The following is a 21,579-nucleotide window of genomic DNA, read 5'->3' on the forward strand; positions in this document are numbered from 1 at the left end:
CCACTCTAGTCAATTACTGCAAAGTGCCAAGTTCAACTCAGTGGGCCTTTTATGAAGTACACCAGCTGAGTAAACAAATTAATCGTATATCCATGGTTCCCCAACACAAGCATGCAGCCCAGGGCAATCATACATCAGGCAGAGTGATAGCGGCTGTCTTCACCAGGAAATAGAAGGGTCCCACTTTTAAAGATAGGCAACCACATAGGACTCATAAGCTGTTAGCCATCACACTTATTCTGCCTCTCCATTCTGTCTGTATTGACTTTTTACACCTTGACACTGGCTTTGTAAAGAGGAGGCATTGCAAATGGTTTACAGGTTTTTGTGTGGGGCGATGCAGTGGATCAGATAGAGTAATGATACCAGCTCTTTTTACTGATCCTCAGAGACATCACTGTTCAAAGAGTATCATGTATTTCCAAATATGGAGGGATGAAGTGTTTCTTTGTGAATTGAGAAAATTCTCCTATTTATTAAGCCAAGTAAACTGTCTGAAAACCCATTGGATTTGAAAATTGCATTGTATCAAAGCAGAGAACGGGGCAGTTTTTCTCAGCTCATGATGGCTAAATGGTTTACACATGACTGCCAAAATATATGGGATTACAGTGACAGATGGACATGTTCAAACTTGTGTGTCCATGTATGTGTTTTTGTGTGCAGCCTATCCGTGATAAGAACCAAAAAATGTTGTATTTTGTAGTGGTTTTGTGAGTGCGCATAACTACGTTTTTGTGTGTATTTGTATGCGTCCCTTCTCATGATTTGACCTTGAAGTAGTCCAGTATACAGCACACTCCATTTGTGTCTTGTTCAGCCAGTGGGTGGGCCAGACTGTGGTCCAGTGATCAATACAGTACTGTAATCTGCTGCACCAGAGAGAGAGCTAGAGTTTGTCTGTGACTGCGTTCACACTGGGTGGCAACACACAGAAACAGAGTGTGTGATCTGCAGCCCTTCATAAAAGGAAGCACATTACTCCAGGTTGAAACTAAGTTATAAAGTTATTAAGCTTGTACAGAGGAGCACAGTTTGGGCAAATCTCTCTGAACACAAGTTATTTGGTGAATTTGAACTGCTCTAATTTCAGTTCTGAAGCAGTATTTGTTTGTTTCTGTCTGCACGTATTCTCAAATGCAGTTTAATGATTGCAGTTCCAGCCCATATCTGCCATATCGCTGTTAAATTAACCAATAAATTCACAGGGACACTGGGAAATAAATGCATAAATTTATCAAAGAATCAATAAAATATCCAGAATTTAGGATATTAATTATTAACAAAAAACATCTGTGAATAAATCAAATGGATTTCTTGCTAACCTACATTCCGTCTAGCAAAATATTGTAACAAATTAAATTCCCTCATTTAAATTAAATGAAATTTCCCTTTCTTGTTATTTTTAGCATATGCTGCAAGTGGACGTGGCAAATTTGGTCATTGGTATTTGCATTTTCACTGAGAATTTGTTGGTGTAAATCCATGATTCATTGCCATTGCCATTCAGCTTGAGAGGTAGACATGTGAGGCCTTGTTCAGAATGAGATTTAAAGCTAGCCCTGTGTGCAGAAGTGCAGCTGAACCTGGATCAGCTTTTGTCCCAGTGCAGTGTGACGTCATGTGGCAAAGTGCTGTGTCAGACACATGCAAGTACCCCTTACTGTCTCTCTATGGTATCCTACTTCTTTCATTTGCTGTGAAGTTGGACAATGATTTCTGGAAAAGACTAACAACCCTGAGAACTTTGACGTAAACACAATGAATTAAGTGTTTTTCCTCATCATTCATCTTCTCAAACTCATTTGTTAGAGGGCTGAGAATAACAGATTCTTTAATATGCTGTAGTAGATGCAATGTTTGAATGGCCTGTGACCTTATAATACTTCAGCATTACCAACCCTGTGCATACAATCAAGGGAAAAGTAATTGGAGTTGCTACTGACTAAAATGAAAGCATTTACTGAGTCCAAAAGACACACCAGTGTCTTATCTAAATGCATTAATAATAAGATTGGAACATTTGATGTTTGATTCATTTGGCATAATCGTTTCATTTCCTTTCTCCAAGTCTTGTGTTTGGTGCCTTTACTCTCATCATGACATCAGCTTGCTCAAGGATATGCAAGGAATAATTCCCAATAAGATGTCCATTGTAAAGAATGAATGGACAGCAGGGAGGCCTGAACAGTTGTCTCCGCAATGTCCATTAATTCCTGATAATGGACACTTCAAAGGGCATCATCCTGCTTATACCATGGTCACTGGCCAAAGAAAAAAAATGACCATCAATCAATATTTTCACATATTTTCACAAGCTACAGCTCAGTTTCTGTGGTAACACCTGAAAGTTTGACTAATACCTGAAACAATCATTAAAGTCCCATAAGGTTCTTACACAATGGAAACATAGAACCCTTTGTTCAGCTCTGAAAGCTAATATGATGCTAGCAAGATTCAGCCAGTAACACTGTGTATGGTTGACCAACAGTAAATATGATTTGACAGTATGTTAACAACAACAAAAGCTTGCTATGTAGCATCTCATTATCACCAAATCAGTATCAAGATTTTCACGAACAAAGGATAGACGTTAGCTTGTTAGCATGTTGCAGAACGTTGTTGTACTGCTTACTCATTTCTGGTAGTACCCAGCACTGTTTCAATGGAACTACCTAGTAGGTGTCCATTATCAGGGCACCCTGCAGCCAATCAGAATCGAGTATTCACCCAGACCATGGTTTAAAATCAGGGAAAGAATCAATTCACTGATGTATTTTATGACAGTGCTGTCCAGTGATAAACAACATGAATGAACCCTAAGGCCGATCTATATTTGATATATGGAAACACATTCACAGCTACTTTAAAGTGTTCAACTGCTTTGATGTTTGGAGATTTTGCCGAGGTGCATTCGTAGCGGTTAAGCTTGAATTCCCGGTTGGTAGCTGGCAGCGATTCCTCTGTTCTCCTCTCTGGTACAGCAGGAGTTGATCTGTCTGTCCCGTTAATATGATGTCAGGTTGAGTTTTTCCTGGTTTATTATTTTGTGGTTAGCAGGAATCGACCTCTCTGGACAGTCGGTTTGTGTTTCTCTGTAGTCTCTATCTGCTGTTACCTTAATGCATTTCTTTGCTCCGGGAGAGTTGTGCTTCACTAACAGGGCTGCCATCGTTCTCTGTTGTCAGATCTTCCGGAGGTGTTGGCTGGTGTTCAAGAAGGCCTCCAGTAAAGGACCCCGGCGGTTAGAGAAGTACCCAGACGAGAAGGCAGCGTACTTCAGGAGCTTCCACAAGGTAAACACACACCACTGATATGCATTATAAATTACATTCTGATCGATCTGATTTTCAGTCGCTTTATCTCAATCTATTGATTTACCTTTTTTTAAGACTGTACTGCAGTAGAGCTGCGAGAATATTAGAGCTGAAATAATCTGAAATGGAGCTTCATGTGTGTTTATGGATATGTATTTCACTAAGCAAGGGTTTAAATTTGCATTTTTGTTGCTAGCATGAGGCCCGTTGTCAGTCAGCCTCATCAAGATAATGCAACATGCAAGGACCAGATTGCCATGAAATTATGAATCAGTATTCATAACGTCCAGAGAACGCCACCATCGGACAGCCATTCCTGTTTGACAAACGAAACTCTGATCTCCTGCAGACATTCATGGTCCTCAGAGGATCAGGAATGTTAAAGTTTGTCTTTTGTCCTTTTGAATTCCAAAAGGAGATTAAACCTGGTGTGTCGCTCCCCCAGGGAACAGTCTCTGGCCGAGTCTAAATGCTACTGCTACATCGGCATGCAGAGCACATTCGTCACACAACAGCCAAGGGTTTCATTTTGCAATTTGGACAACTGGTGGAATTAATTAGCTTTAGCTGATGAAAATCTGACACCAACGGTCAGCCACCAAAAATGAGGAGCTGGGATTGTATTTAGGCGTAAGATGTATTCTCTTAAATCAAGAGAAAGAACATTTTTTTAATACAGTGCTTATTGTAAAAGTTACTAAAGATGGGTGTTAAAAAAGAAATGAAATCTATGGAATAAACGCTATCACTGCACTCAGCTGCAAACTTCTACTGAGAACCTTGTTTTCATCTTCATATAAAAAGTTCTGTCCATTGGCCACAGATGATGGAGTTAAGTAGCCATTAAGACACATTTTGCAACTTTATCTTCTCCTCTGGGGCCTTTTCCCTCCCTTTTGAAAGTAATAATCCACGGTATAATATCTCTCTCCCCACCTCTTAAGCTCTTTGAAATATTCCAATTATGGCTCATTATCATGGCAAGGGGAGATGATGTTAAAGGAGTGGTACCACGAATAGTGTTTTATAGTAATGAGAGGATATAACAGCAGATGATAGGGGACTTTGACACCAGGTTTCCTACTTGGCAGCAGTTTGAGAGCTGATTTAGGAGTCTGTAACAGGCTGCCATGTAATTACGAATTAAAACGGGGATTTCTCAAACACTGGAACTTCACATTTTTGCATACAAGCACAAGCTACAGTAGGTAGAGGTTTTGATCCACTTTGTTAGCATCCCTCGCTGCAACACTATCAGCCATGTATTGTGAATGAAGCGTCTCTCTGCCCACTGCATCATGCTGTCACTCGGGGCATCCTGTGTGGCTGTAACCCCCCCCCCCCTCCCAGAGGCATCCCAGACACCCAGCGCTGGAGTGAGCGATGAGTGCACACATGCACCAGTGCACCTGGTAATGCATCGCCACGAAGATCAAGAAAGGTCCCGTCTGAGGGCTTCATTCAACGCTGCAGTGCTTTGGGAGGAAATAGGCTGCACTGGTGGCTGATTTACAGAATCAACACAAAGGGGATTGGCTTTCTTTCTCACTTTTCTCTCTCCCTCTCTCCCTCTCTCTCTCTGTCCATATCCCCTCTACTCCCACTCTCTCCCTCTTTCTCTCCTTCCCTGTGCCTTTTTCTCTGTCAGAGAAGTGCTGGTCCGCACAGTAAAACAATCCCTGAATATTTTTAGCAATATATTTGGCCCTGTGAAAAGTTGTTTTTCTGTGTGCTACATTTCTGGAGCTCTCCTTAGCTCCTGACAGTGGCAGCTAAAGTGGAAAGATGGAGCTGTTTTTAAATGCCTAAATACAGCATGTGCATATGAAAGTGGAAATAACCAGCAAAGAGGAGTTATGGGATTTAGCCTCTCAATATGTGAGAGGCTGAATCAATTTTGTGCTGACATTAATGGTCCCCAGAGGATGAATCTCAATAACTTTAGTGGTCCACCAGTAGGTTGACATGCATTCCTGCCATCTGCTGTATGTGTGAATAGTGAAAATCACTAGCGCTGAATGAAAGTTATCCGGTAATTTACCAGGAGGGAACAATGTGTGAAAGATGCTGAAGAGAAAGAGCTTGGTAAGCACTGTTTGATAAACATAAACATGTTAGCATTGTTAGCATAGTCATTATGAGCATCTTACCAAGCTGATGTTAGCACACAACTCTTAAGCACTGCCTCACAGAGCCACTAGTGAAGTAGACAGTTATTGACATATTAATTTATCAGTTTATGTAGCTTTATTTTGAAGGAGTTGCTTTGTTTTGAAGGAGCTAGAGCTTCCTGTGCGGGCCGATGTATGCTGGGCTCATTCAATACAGAGCTATCTGAAAGCAGCAACGCATGGTAGTGTCTGTAATGATTATCTGTCCCTTTACAGGTAAGAACGTGTTGAAAAGCACTGTTTGTGATTCTGGATAGTTTATATATATATTATTAAGCTCGTGGAAATCACAATTACATGCAGCGGGAGTTGGTTGAAATACTTAAATTTACTTTAAGCAAAGTTATGCTAGCTGTTTTCGGTGTCTGTAAGCTAGCGCCCTCTGTATCACGTGATATTGGTCGAGCTACGTTCTGTTAGACAACGCAGGGTTGAGATATTCCTGTGTAGCCGAGCATACCAAACGCAACTGAATGTGGGAGATAATGTTATAATGTGTTTTATGTACTTGTTAATGCTTTATATGCTGAAACAGTAGACAACCACAGCTAAGAGCTGATGTTTTGCTGTTATTATTTCAGAGTTAGACAGACGATTGGTGTGTAAATATAGTAAAATGGATTGTTTTAGAAACTGAAGCTGATTTAAAGGTATTCACATTAATATTATTTCATGTTATAGAAACTGGATTTAATTTAAAGGTATTATGACATGATTTCAGTAAATCATATTTCTGATTGTTGTTGAAAAGAAATACAATTGTTATAGAGATAGAAGTTGATTTAAAAGTATTGAAAGTATCATGAGTTAATGGTTATAGTCAGAAATTTTTATTGTTGGAGGAAGATATTTCCTTCGTCTTTTATTGATAACGTGTTAATGATCCATGATGTATTGAGCTTAATTTGTTAAAAAAGAAAATGTGTACTACAGAGAAATGTGTCGTAGTCTCTGTAATGACTATCGTAACACTAGCGTGGCTGCTGACTCTTAGACTTCTTAACACGAGCTTTAACTTCCACCTTTGAATAAAGGAGAAGAAAGAAGAAGAGGGGAGATGAGGAATAGGTCTCATCACAAATGATTCACTTTACTCGGACTCTAGCGCCTTAGGCTGGGAATGCACCCAAACCTCTCCCTTAGAAACGCAGCTTCACACATACACACACACACGGGAAGAGAGACTAAAACATGCACAGTTACACACTGAGCACAAACGGAGAAAGAGATGAGAGGCTGGTGGAATTCACGGCTCAGAAATCCCCACTGTTGGTGCTTGCTTTGTGGCAGTTAGTTATATGTATGAACAGCCTGCCCGAGGACAAATACGTACTGTATCTTCACAGGGGAAGAAAAATCACCTCATCTCATATAAAATATTTAGATACTATCTTTGAGATGGATAAAAAATAACAAATGAAAAATATCTGCTATCTTTCAATATCCATAGCCTCCCCTCCCTTCCCTCTTTTTTCTATCTCCTCGCTTCGTTGTTGAAATTTTTTTTGTCTTCCTGTGTAACTTGAATGCTGAGCAGGGGATGTCTGACACTAGAAGGGAGGGATTTATTATTTGCAATGTTATCAAGCAAAGAAATCTGTAGTCCGCATATGTTGTATGTGTTATTAGGTCTGGTCTTTTAACCTTAAACAGTCGAGCTTTACTATACGGGCAGTGAGCCCAGCTAATTCATTCCCAACAGTCTGGCAAAGGGCCCACAGTTAGCACACAATGGACTACAATAATGTAATGGGCCTTATCTCCCAGGCAGAGTGAACACACAGAAGACTGTTGAACAAAATGGCCTGTAAATGCGGGTGATATTCAATTAAACGTAATCTTCTCTTTTTTTTTCATTTGCGATCAATCTCCTGGTAAAGTGATTTAGATGCTTTTGATCGTGCTCCTCCCTATTGAGTGAAAAAGCCGTTTCAAGGAGAGGCACTTGAACGGAGGATGCACAGTGTGCACAGAATGAACGTCAGGTTGCATTTACTCATAAAGTGCTTTTAAAATAAATAGCAATACATTACATGCTACACACTACAATGCAGCAGCCACCACGCCGCTGAGAAGCTGACACTATGGATGATTTCTTGCTTTGTGAAAAGAGCTCTTCATAATCAGCAGGAAAACGGCTCTTATTTATTTACCCCTTAAGATCACCCACATTTCTATTTTACTTTGCCATCCTTTATATACTAAGCCTCCAACTGCTATTGCACTTGCAGTGGAGCAGTGCAGGATGACAATTAAGACTGGCTGCTGCTTCTGCTGCTGGTTGTGTTCATTCAAGGTAATGTGCCACTCGCTCCTTCCTCTTTAGATCACTGAGCTCCAGAACATCAAGAACATCACCCGGATGCCGCGGGAGACAAAAAAGCACGCCGTGGCCATCATCTTCTGCGACGACACATCCAAGACGTTTTCCTGTGAATCAGGTAGGTGACCTGACCTCATCCCATTCCCTCCCATTGTTTTTATTTTTTGCATGCAAAGACGTGATCGTGAGCCGGATGAGAAGTTGGAGGGCTGGTTTGCGAAAAAGTTTTGCAGGGAGCGGAGGAAGAATCAGAACTGAGTGGCAGAAAGAGAAAAGAGAGAGGCGAGAATTGGAGCTTAGCCAAGTGATGCTCATTTGCCGCTATATTAAGAAGTGGGAGGATCTGTTCCGAAATATTGATTTTCATACTGCAGGTATGAAAAACGATATTGGGCATCGTTTGCAGTGTGTTTCAACCCTATTATGGACTGTAACAATAGAGATTGCCTCTAATACGTGGACAGGAAGCCAAAGAGGCGCGTGATCTGCACATGGTCGCTCTTTAGTAGCAAATAAATGGAGCTGGGTGAGGAGGAAGCCAGGGGCCGGATAAGGTGGATGCACCTTAATGTGCTCGTGCTAAACGGACAGGGATGAACTCAATCCTAGCTCCAGCCTGGTGGAAGCATGTGTGCTTGTGTGTAATGATCAAATATCTGTTGATGAAGAGTAGCAGTAAACCTCAGGGGAAATACTATTGAACTTAGAGCGGTGAACTCTCTCTTGCCTTTGCTCCGTTTCCCATCATCACTCACTCTTTCTCCCCCCTCTCTTTCTTTCTTGGCTCATTTCCATGCCCAGAGCCTTCCCCCCTTACACCACCATATGGATGTCTCTATCACTGTGTGTCCACTGACCTCCCATAGTCCTTCACTTCCTGGAACCCCCTTACATTTACACCCCTCACTCACATTCACGTGATGACCACATGTAGAGAAATACATGATATCAATGATTTTTTCATGTGTGACCTTTTTTATTAGAGTTACTTTTCAAGTCATTTAAGTCAGGGAAGGACATTGGCATCAGTTGTAAGTAATGAAATGTGTTGTATGATTAAAAGAATGTATTCCAGAGCTGAATTTGCCAGGACCAGCTGGGTCAGTTTACATGAGAGCTTACCTACATCGGACACTAGTTTGGCATGCAGCCTTTCCACGACAGCGCGATGTCAATGGGAGTTTGGATCCGGAAACTGAACCTGGCAGTCGGAAAGCAGGCATCAAACTTATTTGAGGGCCGCCATCCAAAGAAGCCAGATCATTTTGAAACGTTGACTGTTTTCTAAAAGGAAGGAGAAAAAAAAAGTAATTAGGCCTCCTGATGATCGCCTGATATTTTTAAAAATAACCTTTTGATGCCTCCACCCAAGCAGTGCCATGTTGTTCTGTGTGCTGTCAGCGAAACACGGAGCCGAACAAAAGAGACGGGAGCACATCTTATGTGTTCTGACAGTCATGTGCTTTGAGTGCATCTGTCAAATATGCACCATAAAGAGATAAAGACAGTGTGTGTGACCTGCAGATTGGATAATGCGTCAACTCCTTGATGTTCCACAGCGAAATCAGGTCTAAAGAAATGTGCATATAATATAATCTGTTGTGTTAGTGTGTATAACCACAGCCCACAGCTGAAATCCTGACGTATTCTTTCTCTCCAGCCTCATCCACAGATCGCTTCTCCATCCTCTTCCATCACACACCTACACCTCCACACACGTACCCACATCCTCCCACCATATTTCTCCATGCAAGGCACATAGACTAGCAAGGCTGCCTCTGTGCTGATGAAGTGTTTGTTTAGATGATTTTCCACTCAGTAGCCCTGAAGTGTGGGAGTTCTGATGCACTTAAAGGCCATAGTAACTCTGAATGAGAAAAGCTGAATCTGGGGAGGCATGAGCTAAAGTGCAGAGCTGCTGCCTTTGACTATGTGTGTGTGCGTGCACGAGTCTGTATTACTGCTTTCAGTTGTGTGTGAATGAAGTGCTCCAGGCTGCAGCAGACCTTTCCCTCACCCTACAGAGTTGTGCAGATCTGTGCCATTGGACACCAGAGTTGATCTGACAAACAGGCTGTCAGCTATTACACAAGCTAGTTTGAAGTGAATGAAGTGAAATTACCTCCGCGCACACATTACACAAGCATGGGTTGACTTTTGATTAATAGACACGGAGACATTGTGGTGTTCCCGCTCTTACATCACTGGCTATAGTTTCATATCCCAGAATTCCACAGGGCCCGGAGTTAAGGAGCTTCAGAAAGATAACCAACTCCGGCATTTGCCTCATTTCATACCTCAGTAACTCTCAGCAAAAGCTCGCATAAGACAATGGGAAATCTTCTGCATTGTAAACACTATTCTTTTTTCTGACTTTAACAGGAAGGGAAATTGGTATTCACAAACAACAGACTGCCACGCAGACTTCCAGATTTGATTCGTGGAATCGTTTGTCTCCACTTAGCTTCCAATTAAAGAAACTCGGTCTTACAATGAATGCCCTCCCTCCTTTAAATGCCAGCTGTCACATGTTGTAGAAGCTGCTTCCTGCACAGGGCTCAGCTCAGAGCTAAAACCACGACGGCTGCTTTAACAAGAGTCAATAATCCTAATTCTCCTGATTTATTCCAAAAATAACTATGAAAGCAAACCCTTAAAGAAATAGTTCAACATGGCTTTATTTGCTTTCTTGCAGAGAATGTCTGTATGCTACATATATAGCTAACATCAACAGACTTAGCTAAAACCCCAATGTTTTGAGCTTTGGTTTTAGTGATTGAACAAAAGACTTGTTAATTAGTGAGCTGGTAGGCAGATTTGTTGCTGCTGGAAAGAGCCTGGCTCCCTGTTTCACCCTGTTTCCTGTCTTTGTGCTAAGCTAAGCTAACGGGCTGCTGGCACTAGCTCCATATTTAATGCACAGATATGAGAGTGTTAATGATCTGACTCTCGACAAGTAAAAATAAGAGTGCAAATAAGTATACTTGTCCCTTTAACCGTCTCATTCTGTTGAAATATCCTTTATTTTGTCTCATGCATACCATTTCCTTTCCAATTAACAGGCTAGAGCTTAAAGGCCTTCTTCAATTTGGAAAATAGCTTATTGATTGTCTGAATAGATGATCACCAGCTTCAGATGTGACTGTGGTCATTTTGTTGTAGCAGAGCTACTTATGTTGAACAGACTTGGAGCTGAGTATTGGCAAAGGAAGGAGGAGAAAGCTAGCATTCATCTGTCGCTGGCCTCCTCTTTTAATCTCCCCCGAATCGATCTCATAGATTTTTCTCCCCCACTGTTAGCTGTACTCATGTCCTGTACATGCAGTATTTTCCTCTGAACTGGCTGATTTATGTGTATATGCATGTGCAAACACACTCAGGAAAGTGGCAGCATTATCTGCACAGTATGTTTTATTATGTTTGCAAGGTTGGATATGGAGGAGGTGTGTGTGTTTGATGGTGGACGTGCCTTAACACTGTGCCGCCATGTGGCTGTGTGCAGAGCTGGATGCAGAGGAATGGTGTAAGCTGCTGTGCGTGGAGTGCCTGGGCAGCCGTCTCAACGACATCAGCCTGGGAGAGCCAGACCTGTTAGCAGCGGGGGTGCAGCGGGAGCAGAACGGTGAGTGCCCAATTAGTCCATGCTAACACAGCCAGCCATTCAGGGTCAATCTCCCTCACTCCGCCCGCCACCAAGCAGTTACCGGTTGCAGTCCGGGCCCGTATGTGTTAATGCAACTGAGCCCTCAGAGGGTTAGGGGAGCAGAACAGCCACTGTCCAATTAGGCCTGGCTAATAAGCACCATTTTTTTTGTCAATACCTGATCCAAAGTCCCCTGTAACAGTCTTTACTTACATAAGCACGTATTGGTTCAACTTCAGAAGTAAGTGTGTGTGTGTGTGTGTGTGTGTGTGTGTGTGTGTGTGTTGAAGGAAGCTGTGCATGCGTGAGTTAGAGCACAGGTCACAGGCTGTGGTCGGGGCTCTGTTCCAGGCCTAATGAGAAGTGCTGTGCATCACTGGCTTCCCTCATAATGAAGCTTGTCACAGAGATGGATGAGATTATGGCTCCTAAAGCCATGTGAAATAAATGTGCTTCCCCACATATTCCACTCACAGGAAATGGAAATGGAAAAGAGAGGGGACAACAGGGCGCTGCTATCACAGTGGAGCTCATTCTCTGTGTAATTTGTAAACTCGCAGAGGAAATTGAAAAGGCAACAGGCAAAGAAGAGCAGTTTAAAGTTGTAAAAAGGCGAGTAATTGAAAAGAATCTGCCGTCATTTCAGCCCATTTCATTTCACTGTAGCCGTAAAGTGAAATTGTATTCTTCAACATAACTTGGCCCCATTTATTAAAGATATCAATACGCAAGTTTTTGACTGTGCTGCGATGTGAACTGAAGTGTAACAACACAATTCCTCACCCTCCTCTTGTGGCGGCGGTCCTGCTGTTTGCAGCTCGTACAGAAGTTTGCAGCAGCGTGTTGTGGAGGCGAGCTGAGCCAGCGTCTCACTGCCGCCCGTACGAGTGAACGAAGCAAGCTGCTCAGGCCTGCAACCATGTTTCAATTAGTAGCCCTCCCCAAACAGCAGGGGCCGGTGATTAGATCAGAGTTCATTTTCACTGTCCCTAAAAATACGCCACACTATGACATTGCCATTTTCTATCCACTGCAGACACATGGCTTATTTTGAATCATTAAGTGTAATTAGTGAGAACTAATTTAGATTATGGAGAACTCTCTCCCTCACTGTCTGTCGTCCTCCCTCTGTCTGCCTCAGAGAGTTAGTTTAATGTGAGCGGGCAGATTTGCCTCCATGATCGCAATACAGCTGAGCGACCCCTGTAGGTGAAGTCAGGTAAAGCGCTATTTAAAGTCCCTTTCTGAGTGGTGGTTTTACTCTACTTTTGCATACAAATAGCAAAAACTCAGTGTATTAGTAGCCATGCGTTTCATGCACCCAGCCTCAGCCTTTACTGAGTAGAAACCAACCTCCTCATCCCTCTAATACTCCGTATCTTCTGCATTCACACTGCAGAGAGTGAAGAATAATCCATCACTGGATAAGAACTGATCCATTATCTTAATCAGGCCCTTCTGCAACCCCTTTTTAAGATCTGAACAAAACTACACCCCCAACTATCCAATTTAGGTTAACTTTTATCCTGTCCTGCCCTGCTTCTGCAAGCTGTGAAGGCTTCTGGTTACTATTGTGTTTTCAGTAGATAACATCTGATAAATTACAGCAACAATAAGGAATCGTGAGGGAAGAAGAATCTCTATGTTTTAGATATTTTCAAAAATAAGAAATGCAGAGAATTGGATGCTCTTAAAAATCTGAAATTCTGTCTATTTAAGCTTCAAGGAATAGTTTGACATTTTAGGAAATACACTTATTTGCAACCTTAATGAAACAAGTGAGAAAGATATAACTGTTACTTTGTAAGCTTCAGAGGATCTATGAGGCAGTTTTTTATTTAACCTTTGAACTGAACTCGGCTAGCCTCTGCCACTGAAACTACAAGGTGCTGAAGAATGGAAAAAGGATGTTGCTTTTCAATCTTTTAAATGTCACTTTTTAATGCTGTGAGCACCACAAATGAAATTCGGGATGGAGGCAGACATCTTGAAACGTGGACGAATCCAAAACTGTCTGCGTGGCTACAGCAGATACCACCAGATGTAAGTGAGGAAATATGTTTTTATCTGCACCAGGTGTAAGCCTGGTGGGGATCCTGCGTGTGTGTGTGTGTGTGTGTGTGTGTGTGTGTGTGTGTGTGTGTGTGTGTGTGTGTGTGTGTGTGTGTGTGTGTGTGTGTGTGTGTCCGTGTCTCTATGTGTGTCTCTGTCTGGAGCTAATCTTAAACACTTCTGGACTATTTTATTGACTGCTCTGTTTTATACCGCCATTGACCGCTGACTCCTCACACCGGAAAGATGCACATGTGACCAACGACTGCTTCACTTTGGAATCTCTTCATTAGGGTCAACATACATGGCAGTCACGCTGGCAGACTGTTTGATTTTAAATTGACTTTTTACATCCCTGGTGGGTTGGAACCTGCATATTGTCTCCCCTTCATGCTCCTCTCATGCAGACACACCGCACACACAGCCAGCCCTGCACTCCCAGCTTCAGACACGCCTGATGGAGATCTGCACTGCACCTACTGCGCTCTTTTAGGTTCATAATTTAAATGAGCTTTCTGTGGATCTTTTCAGAACGTTTCAACGTGTACCTGATGCCCACTCCTAACCTGGACATCTACGGGGAATGCACCATGCAGATCACCCACGAGAACATCTACCTGTGGGACATTCACAACGCTCGCCTCAAACTCGTCATGTGGCCTCTCAGCTCCCTGCGCAGATACGGACGAGACTCCACCTGGTTCACTTTTGAGTCTGGAAGGTGTGTGTGCATGAAGATAAGTGCTTGTATTGTCTTGTGCGTGATTGAAATGTTGGAGTTTGGGAAGAGGAAAAAAAAAAACTTTTGGAAGTGTCATAAAAACTTCAACAAAGCAACTTTGGATATCCAAAACATCCCAGGATATCAACGTTTGCCGCAGAGCCCTTCAGGCATTGATGTGACAGGTGCCGCTGTGAATGTGTGTCTTTGTTTGTGTACTGTACCCACTCGCATGTGTGTGTGTTTGCGTGTGTGTGTTTGACTTCAGTGGGCTGTTATATCAATGCGCCTCTCTGTAAGTGCACATTCAACCATGCATATTTGTAAATCAGCAATCCAAGAGTGAGCACGATCAAAGTGTGTGCACTTCTCTCTGTCTCTGTGTGTGTGTTCCTGGCGCAGGATGTGTGACACAGGAGAGGGTTTGTTCACGTTCCAGACGCGGGAGGGGGAGATGATCTACCAGCGGGTCCACTCGGCCACGCTGGCCATTGCCCAGCAGCATGAGAGGATGATGGAGGAGATGGAGAAGAGCTCTCAGGTACATTTTTACATTCATCTGATACCTGCAGCAGCTCACAAACGAGGCCAGCAGCTTTATTCTAGTGCTGCCAACATTACAAACAGCTAATAATGAGTGCAAGTGTCAGGAATACTTATTTATTGCGTGCTTGGTGTGCGTCACTTTCATACAATCCTAATTTATCCTGTTGCACCTTTTGCTAAAAGAAGCACTGAGCAAGAGTCATTTGTACAAAGACTGAACACATACGCACACACACAAACACACACACACACACAAAACATATATTTTTAAAAATCTGGGTTTCTTCACTGTGCTTGATTTATGCTGATCAATTGAGGCTGTTCACGGAATTATTTTTAGAAACCTGTGAACACAAAGCTAATACATCTTCATTTTCACACAAGATGTTCACACAAACACGCAGTCGTCTCTGAGGTACTGCTGCCTGTTTGCTCCCCAAAGCGCTGCCTTGGACCAGGAGCCCTCTGACACCCCACGGTTTTGGCCTCCGCTCCCTTCTTCCATCACAACACCCCTCCATTCCTTCCTTCCTCCCTCCTTCCTTCCTCCCCTCCTCCCCGTGATCATCTGTATTCTTTATTTATGTAGGCCTGCCTAGTGTTTGATGAGCCTTGACCATATGGCCATGCTCTTGGACCCCACCATTTGGGAACATTTCCAAATGCGGCATTTACCCTCAGCTCTATAAATCACGCGGATAGCTACACAAAAGTTCCAGAATGGGTGAATTAGCATGTTTACTAGTGAGCAAATGCAGTTTTTTTCAATAAAATCTGAACATATTTCATATGTTTCAAGTCGCAGTCTGTCTCTAACATGAAGCCTGTAGTTTCACACTGCAAATAAAAACTCTAAAACCCGCCATCCAGTGGCACACCAACACCATAATCCCAAGTGAATCCTGCTGCAAAACAGCCATTCAGAGTGGAAACACGCCATTCAACCAGCAGTGTGCCATACTACGCCCGCCCTTTGTTTACTGACATACCCAGAGCAATTTCCCCTGCTGTGAGTGAGTGACGGAGAGTGACAGAAAGCGAGAGACACTCTAAGCTTTCTCTCTCTGTTTCAGATCAACTCCAGAGAGACGCTAACCAAGTCCATCTCCCTGCCACGCAGCGCCTACTGGCAGCACATCACGCGTCAGAACAGCGTGGGAGATCTCTACAGTTACCAAGGTACAGGCATGAAGCTACTAATTATCATACGCACAGTGTTGCTATTTCTTCACCTGCTCGTGTCAGTGGTAATGTGTGGAGCAGTGAGGGATGAGGTGATGGAAAGACAGGTGGAGAAACAGGAAGACAGAGGGATTGTTGTACTCGGGCATGGAGGGATTTTCACTTTACATGCCAGCAAATATCTCTTAGTTACTGTCAGAATCCAAAGTTAATGCCTCATTTTGTCAATATGAACAAAATAAAGGTCATACACAATATAACTGAACATGGAACATACTTTCATTATCATCTAACTGTCAGCATAACAGAGCTGTGGGACTCCATTTCTCATATCTCAGTCATCAACTTTACATCAAGCATGATTTCATCATCAGGAAGTTATTTCCCATAAATAACAATGACTTTTAATACAAATGACTTATTTGTCAGACATTGAACTGATTCCATCTTTCCAAATATGTGTCTGTTTTTTCCTTTTTTACAACAGAATGACAAATTTTCTATCACCAAGCCTTAGAAAAGGTCTCTTGTCGTCTCTGACTAATGGGACTTTCTTCGTGTTTGGCCTGCAAACTAAGCCTTGTGTGATGTGACCTCTGTTCTCTGACATTTGTATATCCTCGGCCTTGTCTGCAGCGACGGCCCTGCACATTTGCATGTTTAAACTTGGCAGAAAAATACATTTCTCGTTTTTTTTTTTTTTTTTTTCTTTACAAATATTTATATACCTTTATCTTGGATTTCTTTATTCTAATCCTTATTTTTCACACCATCCTTACAAGTCATGCCACATCGCATTTCTACACATACCGCTTGTGTATGTAACCAGTTAAACTTGAAATCCTTGAATCTTTAAATCGTCGACCTTCGTTAGGAATCTGATTTGCAATTTGAAACATCTTAGTACTTGAGCCACAAGCTGCAACAAGCAATCAAGTCAATCAAAGGAGGTAAAATCTTGATAGCTGATACGGAACTCCACTCCACCTAATTTGAACTGCTGTTGTTGATAAAAATGACATGATTTGCATGAGCTATTCAACCTTTTTTCTTTCCAGATTTTTCATTTTAAGTCTTCAGATCTGGATTTTTTTTAAGGTTTACACCTGGTGTTATCATGCGTCCTGGGTGATCCGATCACAGGCGGACCAGTCTAAGTGCAGGATGCTCTGAGATATGATTGCTCAGACCACATTCAGAGGCGGTCTGCGCTGCGTATGGCCACATTCTTTTAGCTGTGTGTCTGCAAATGTGTCCCGTGTGAAGTGCACACTCATCATATCGAAGTGGGAAATGACAAGAAGAAGCCACAACAACACGCAAAAGCACAAGCACACCCGTTGTCTGAACCAGATTATGAGAGACAAACAAAGAACATTTGTGTGTGTTCTTGAAAGTAAACGAGTTCATGTCTGTGTGTGTGTGTGAAGGAGATAAATGTCACTCCAAATGCATGAATGCAGCAGCAGGTGCTCTGTAGCCTTCAGGCTCAGCACTGTACGTCCCCTTAATGTACACATAGAAAAGGTGTGTGTGTTTGTGTGTGTGTGTGTGTGTGTGTGTGTTGTCTCGATGTAGACCAGAGGCAGAAAGGTGATTAGTGAGCTGATGAGATTACGCTCTGTCTATGGTATTAGTTGATTAGTAGACTTATCTGAGGATTATGGGCCTTTTGGCTTCCACTGATAGAGCAAAACAGAAAGCCAGGCAAAGATGAAAGTCGCTCTGACGTCATCGTTTTCTTTTGAAAAGCTCAGGCCGGATTTTGTTTTTTGTTTTTTTTTCATTATCATTTAATTGTGGTCTGATAAGCTTAAAAGCAAAATATGAGTCTTCCATTCCAAACACCGACAAGTTTTTTATTTTTTATTTCCAGCTAAACAGAGAAGCTTCCACCTCAGGGTCATTATTTATAGGCCCAGTCTCTGTAAACTCTCCTTTTTAGACTCTTCCTCTCCAAACTCTGCTGAGCAGAGGAGCTTCTCTCTCATCCATCACCCTGGCATCTCCACTGGTCCTCCCACACTTTCCTCCGTGTGTCTGTCCGATTCACAACCAGCCTCCACCTTCTCCTGCTCATACACATTCAGCACAACCATTATCTCCCCTCCTTTCCCCATGAATAAATTGAATGCATCAGTGTGTTTGAGGACATGGTGAAAAGGTGGAGTCAGACAAGGAGGATGGCGAGGGGATTCTGGGGAGTGATGGTAGTTTGACTCCCGTTGTGACACTGGATGTTTGGACTGTGGAAGGCATGTCGGGAGAACCTCCCACACGTCAGCTGCTGGTGCTCCTTAACATGGCTGCAAGCAGTCGTAGATGAGGATGGCCACATACAGTAATTGCATTGATTCCTCATTGGCAGAAGGTCTCCACCTCCCTGCAGCTGTTTTGCATCCTCTGCTGTCTGCGCTGCAGCAGAGAGCTCTTAGAGTTAACCTTGTTGTTGTTGCGACAGTTTGCATCTTTAGCAGGGATGTGAATGATTTTCATATATTTGTCGCCCACAAAATTGACACAATCTCCCACAAGCATCACACAACGTCTTCTCAGAGTCATAATTCAGTCAAATGAAAACACACAGACGTCATACACACACTGTTAGCTCAGTCTTTACGCTGATACCAGGATCTTCAGCATCCATAAAGGATAAGTGTCCATAAATCCTTTTGGAAATAATAAAAAAATGGACACTTTTTACTCACACTCATCAGATTCAGGCTTTGTCTTCAGTATCAACAACCCAGGTGATCACTGCCTGTACACTGTGACCAGGAAGTAGCCAAAACAGAGCGACTCTGATGACGCACATTTTGTAAAAGATAAATAACGAGGCGACCGGCTAAAAACCACTGAGGTGTAAATGTTTGGAGTTGTGTTGCACAGTGCGGGATGAAGCTGACTGATGTTGCACAGGTGCTATTTTTACGTCATGATCCGATATCGAAGCCTTAGTGTGAGCTGAAGTTAGGGACCATCTCAAAAGTGCATCCAAAATGGCAGAAGAGCTTTTCAGATTGTTTGCTTTCTCATTGTTTTCACAGATACTTCAGACCAGCTTTACATTATTATATGCATACTATTATATACAAAATCATCCAACATAGCCCACAGCAGATCTGACTTACTGTAATTTCCTGCTGTTAAAATCATCTGTTCTGTTTCTACTATTTATTATTATTAGACTATTTGATTAATTTCAGAACATGGTTAAAAAATGTTGAACTGTTCAACACAGTTAAAAAAAAGAAAAGAAATAGACATAAATGTGGAGGATTTCTTACAACTTCTGCCACAAATCTATACTAAATACATAAAACTGATTTTTTAGGGAACTAAACCTTTAGTCTTTAGCTGCATGTCCATATTTAGTATACAGTGGTCACAGCTGCAGGTTAACTGTTTAAAATAGCCAAAAGTAGTGGAGTTCTAGCAAGTGTCCTCAAGGAACTACATCTTGATTGGACACCTCATGTTTCCAGTTTCTAAATGCATTGATACATCAGTTTATTTTCCTGTAATAGTGATATTATAAGCCAAAATGATTTGGGTGCAAATAGAGGTAAGAAATCGTGAATGTGGACCCTGATGGCTGGCTGCTTTTGCTCCTTGGCTGTATCGCTGCGTGCATGATGAATATCCAATCAGCACAGTCAATTTGCTGAGTCATGCTCCGGTTGCTTTCAAATACCCTGCGGGTCCGGGGGAATAATTAAGGAACACAGTTTGCTGTCCCGTTGAGGTTTATTCACCTATTTGTTTATTTCTTTGCCTCAGTTAACGGGGGACCTGGCAGTGAAGTACAGTAACTGTATTATTTTAATAGATTTCACATTTGCCTTTTATTTAGCTGGAAGTGTCTCCAAAATACATCCCACAAGCCTTGTTTGCCGTAATTGAAAGTAATAATTGTCAAATGTGTTTTGTTTAGACGAAACTGAGGGATTTGGTGGAGGAAAAAAAGAGCAACCTTGATCATCGTGCAACACAGTACAAAACAAAATTAAGCCCCCCCCCCCACCTATTTTCACTAAAACCTAAGATAGATGGTTTAATCTCCAGAAACTATACCCTAAGACAATGCATCTACTTTCTACTGCGCTCCAACTCTACTCTCCTAATGTTATTCACTCTTTTGCATTTCACTGAAACTGCTGTGTTCTCCGAGTTTGCTGATGCATACAAATAAGTGCACTTTAAAGTTTTGGAGTTGAGAAAGCAAGGCGCCATGCCTGTCGGAAATGGTTCAATTACCAACTGTAATAGTGGAATGGAAAAGGGACAAGAATGCTTGTATTTTTTCTTGGACCCATTTTTATGTTTTTTGCATTTTTCACACACACACACACACACACACACGCTTTCTCTCTGCATTTCATTGTTCTCCACAGTTTAGTGCCTTAGCATTAGCAATTCTAATGGGATGGAGCACTGTTCTTAGTTTGATCGGCTGGGAGTGATACGAGGGGATTTTACAGAGAGGGAGCAAGTATCAAAGGCATGGGGACAAGATGATAGGAGAACAGGAAGATAACGCTATCTTATCTGCAACAGGCGACAAGGAATATAGTAGATGTACATGCAAAAAAAAAAAAAGCTGAATCCCATGAAAAATTCATTACAGCCAGGTAAAACTGAGTTCAGCTGTTTTGGTCTCCTCCTGGTGGGTGCTTTTTAATCTCAGTCATCAGCGTTATTTGAATCCAGAGTGAAATTAACTGAGCCGATCTTTAGGCCGCGCTGGATTGATCTTTTATCGGTTCCATCGTATTGTTGCTCCTGTGTTTGCTACACAAAAGGCACAAAGCGGGATGTCAGCAGCGTTGCATAATCTGGAGGTTGTGGTCCACGCAGCTTCTCTTTCTCTGGTTACAGCTGTTACTAGGATGCCACCTGGGTGATCGCACAGTGAGGGAGGAAGGTGCAGACAGGTGTGTGTGTGTGTGTGTGTGTGTGTGTGTGTGTGTGTGTGTGTGTGTGTGTGTGTGTGTGTGTGTGTGTGTGTGTGTACATGCGTGAATAGCATGGTCCGCCATTGTATCTGTCAGCGTGTGTGTGTGTGTGTGTGTGTGTGTCTCTCTCTCTCTCTCTCTCTCTCTCCTCCCTGCCTGTCCTGTCTGCTCCGGCCCAGCAGCTGCCACCCCAGGCCAGATAGGATGACATGACCTTCCCTGGTAATGAAAAGGCACTGACAAATCACTGTCTGCTTCTCATAGGGATAGCAGAGGAGGAGGAGGGATGCTGACAACGTCTTCTCTCTGTGTTTTTACGACTTTTTTTTTTTTTTTTTTTTTGCACCAGTGTGTCTGCATTCGTGCCTCCTGTCCAACAGCGCGGCTCTCGTCAGGGGTTTGGCATCACACAACAAACGCCGCTGTTTATGACCGAGTAGATGATGAGATCTGCTTCGCCCTCTCAGTCTGCGCTGGGCTCCCTGCCTCTCTCTCTTTTTTTCCAGCCTAAATTGGCCTTGGTTGAGGGGAGGGATTGTCTTGGCAAAGATGTGAAAAGGATATGCCTGGTTGCGCACCAGTCGTCTCAGCAATCTATTAAGTACAGGGGGGAGGGGCGAGAAAGTGTCCCCCCCTTTTTTTTTAACCTGCAGTGTTTTTTTTTTTTTT

At 42.6% G+C, this 21,579-nt stretch overlaps 1 protein-coding gene across 1 annotated transcript in view; it reads left to right on the top strand.

Annotated features, from left to right (window-relative positions):
- The window catches only part of dok6 (docking protein 6), a 46,070-nt gene that overhangs the window by 21,639 nt on the left and 2,852 nt on the right, over positions 1-21,579 (top strand). Inside the window, exons 2-7 of the mRNA XM_076761466.1 lie at positions 3,189-3,296; positions 7,815-7,929; positions 11,314-11,433; positions 14,038-14,227; positions 14,630-14,768; positions 15,847-15,952. Of these exons, the coding sequence (XP_076617581.1) occupies positions 3,189-3,296; positions 7,815-7,929; positions 11,314-11,433; positions 14,038-14,227; positions 14,630-14,768; positions 15,847-15,952 (778 nt within the window). The remainder of the gene's footprint in view (positions 1-3,188; positions 3,297-7,814; positions 7,930-11,313; positions 11,434-14,037; positions 14,228-14,629; positions 14,769-15,846; positions 15,953-21,579) is intronic.

The sequence above is a fragment of the Chaetodon auriga genome, chromosome 21 (assembly GCF_051107435.1).
Source record: "Chaetodon auriga isolate fChaAug3 chromosome 21, fChaAug3.hap1, whole genome shotgun sequence".
NCBI lineage: Eukaryota > Metazoa > Chordata > Actinopteri > Chaetodontiformes > Chaetodontidae > Chaetodon > Chaetodon auriga.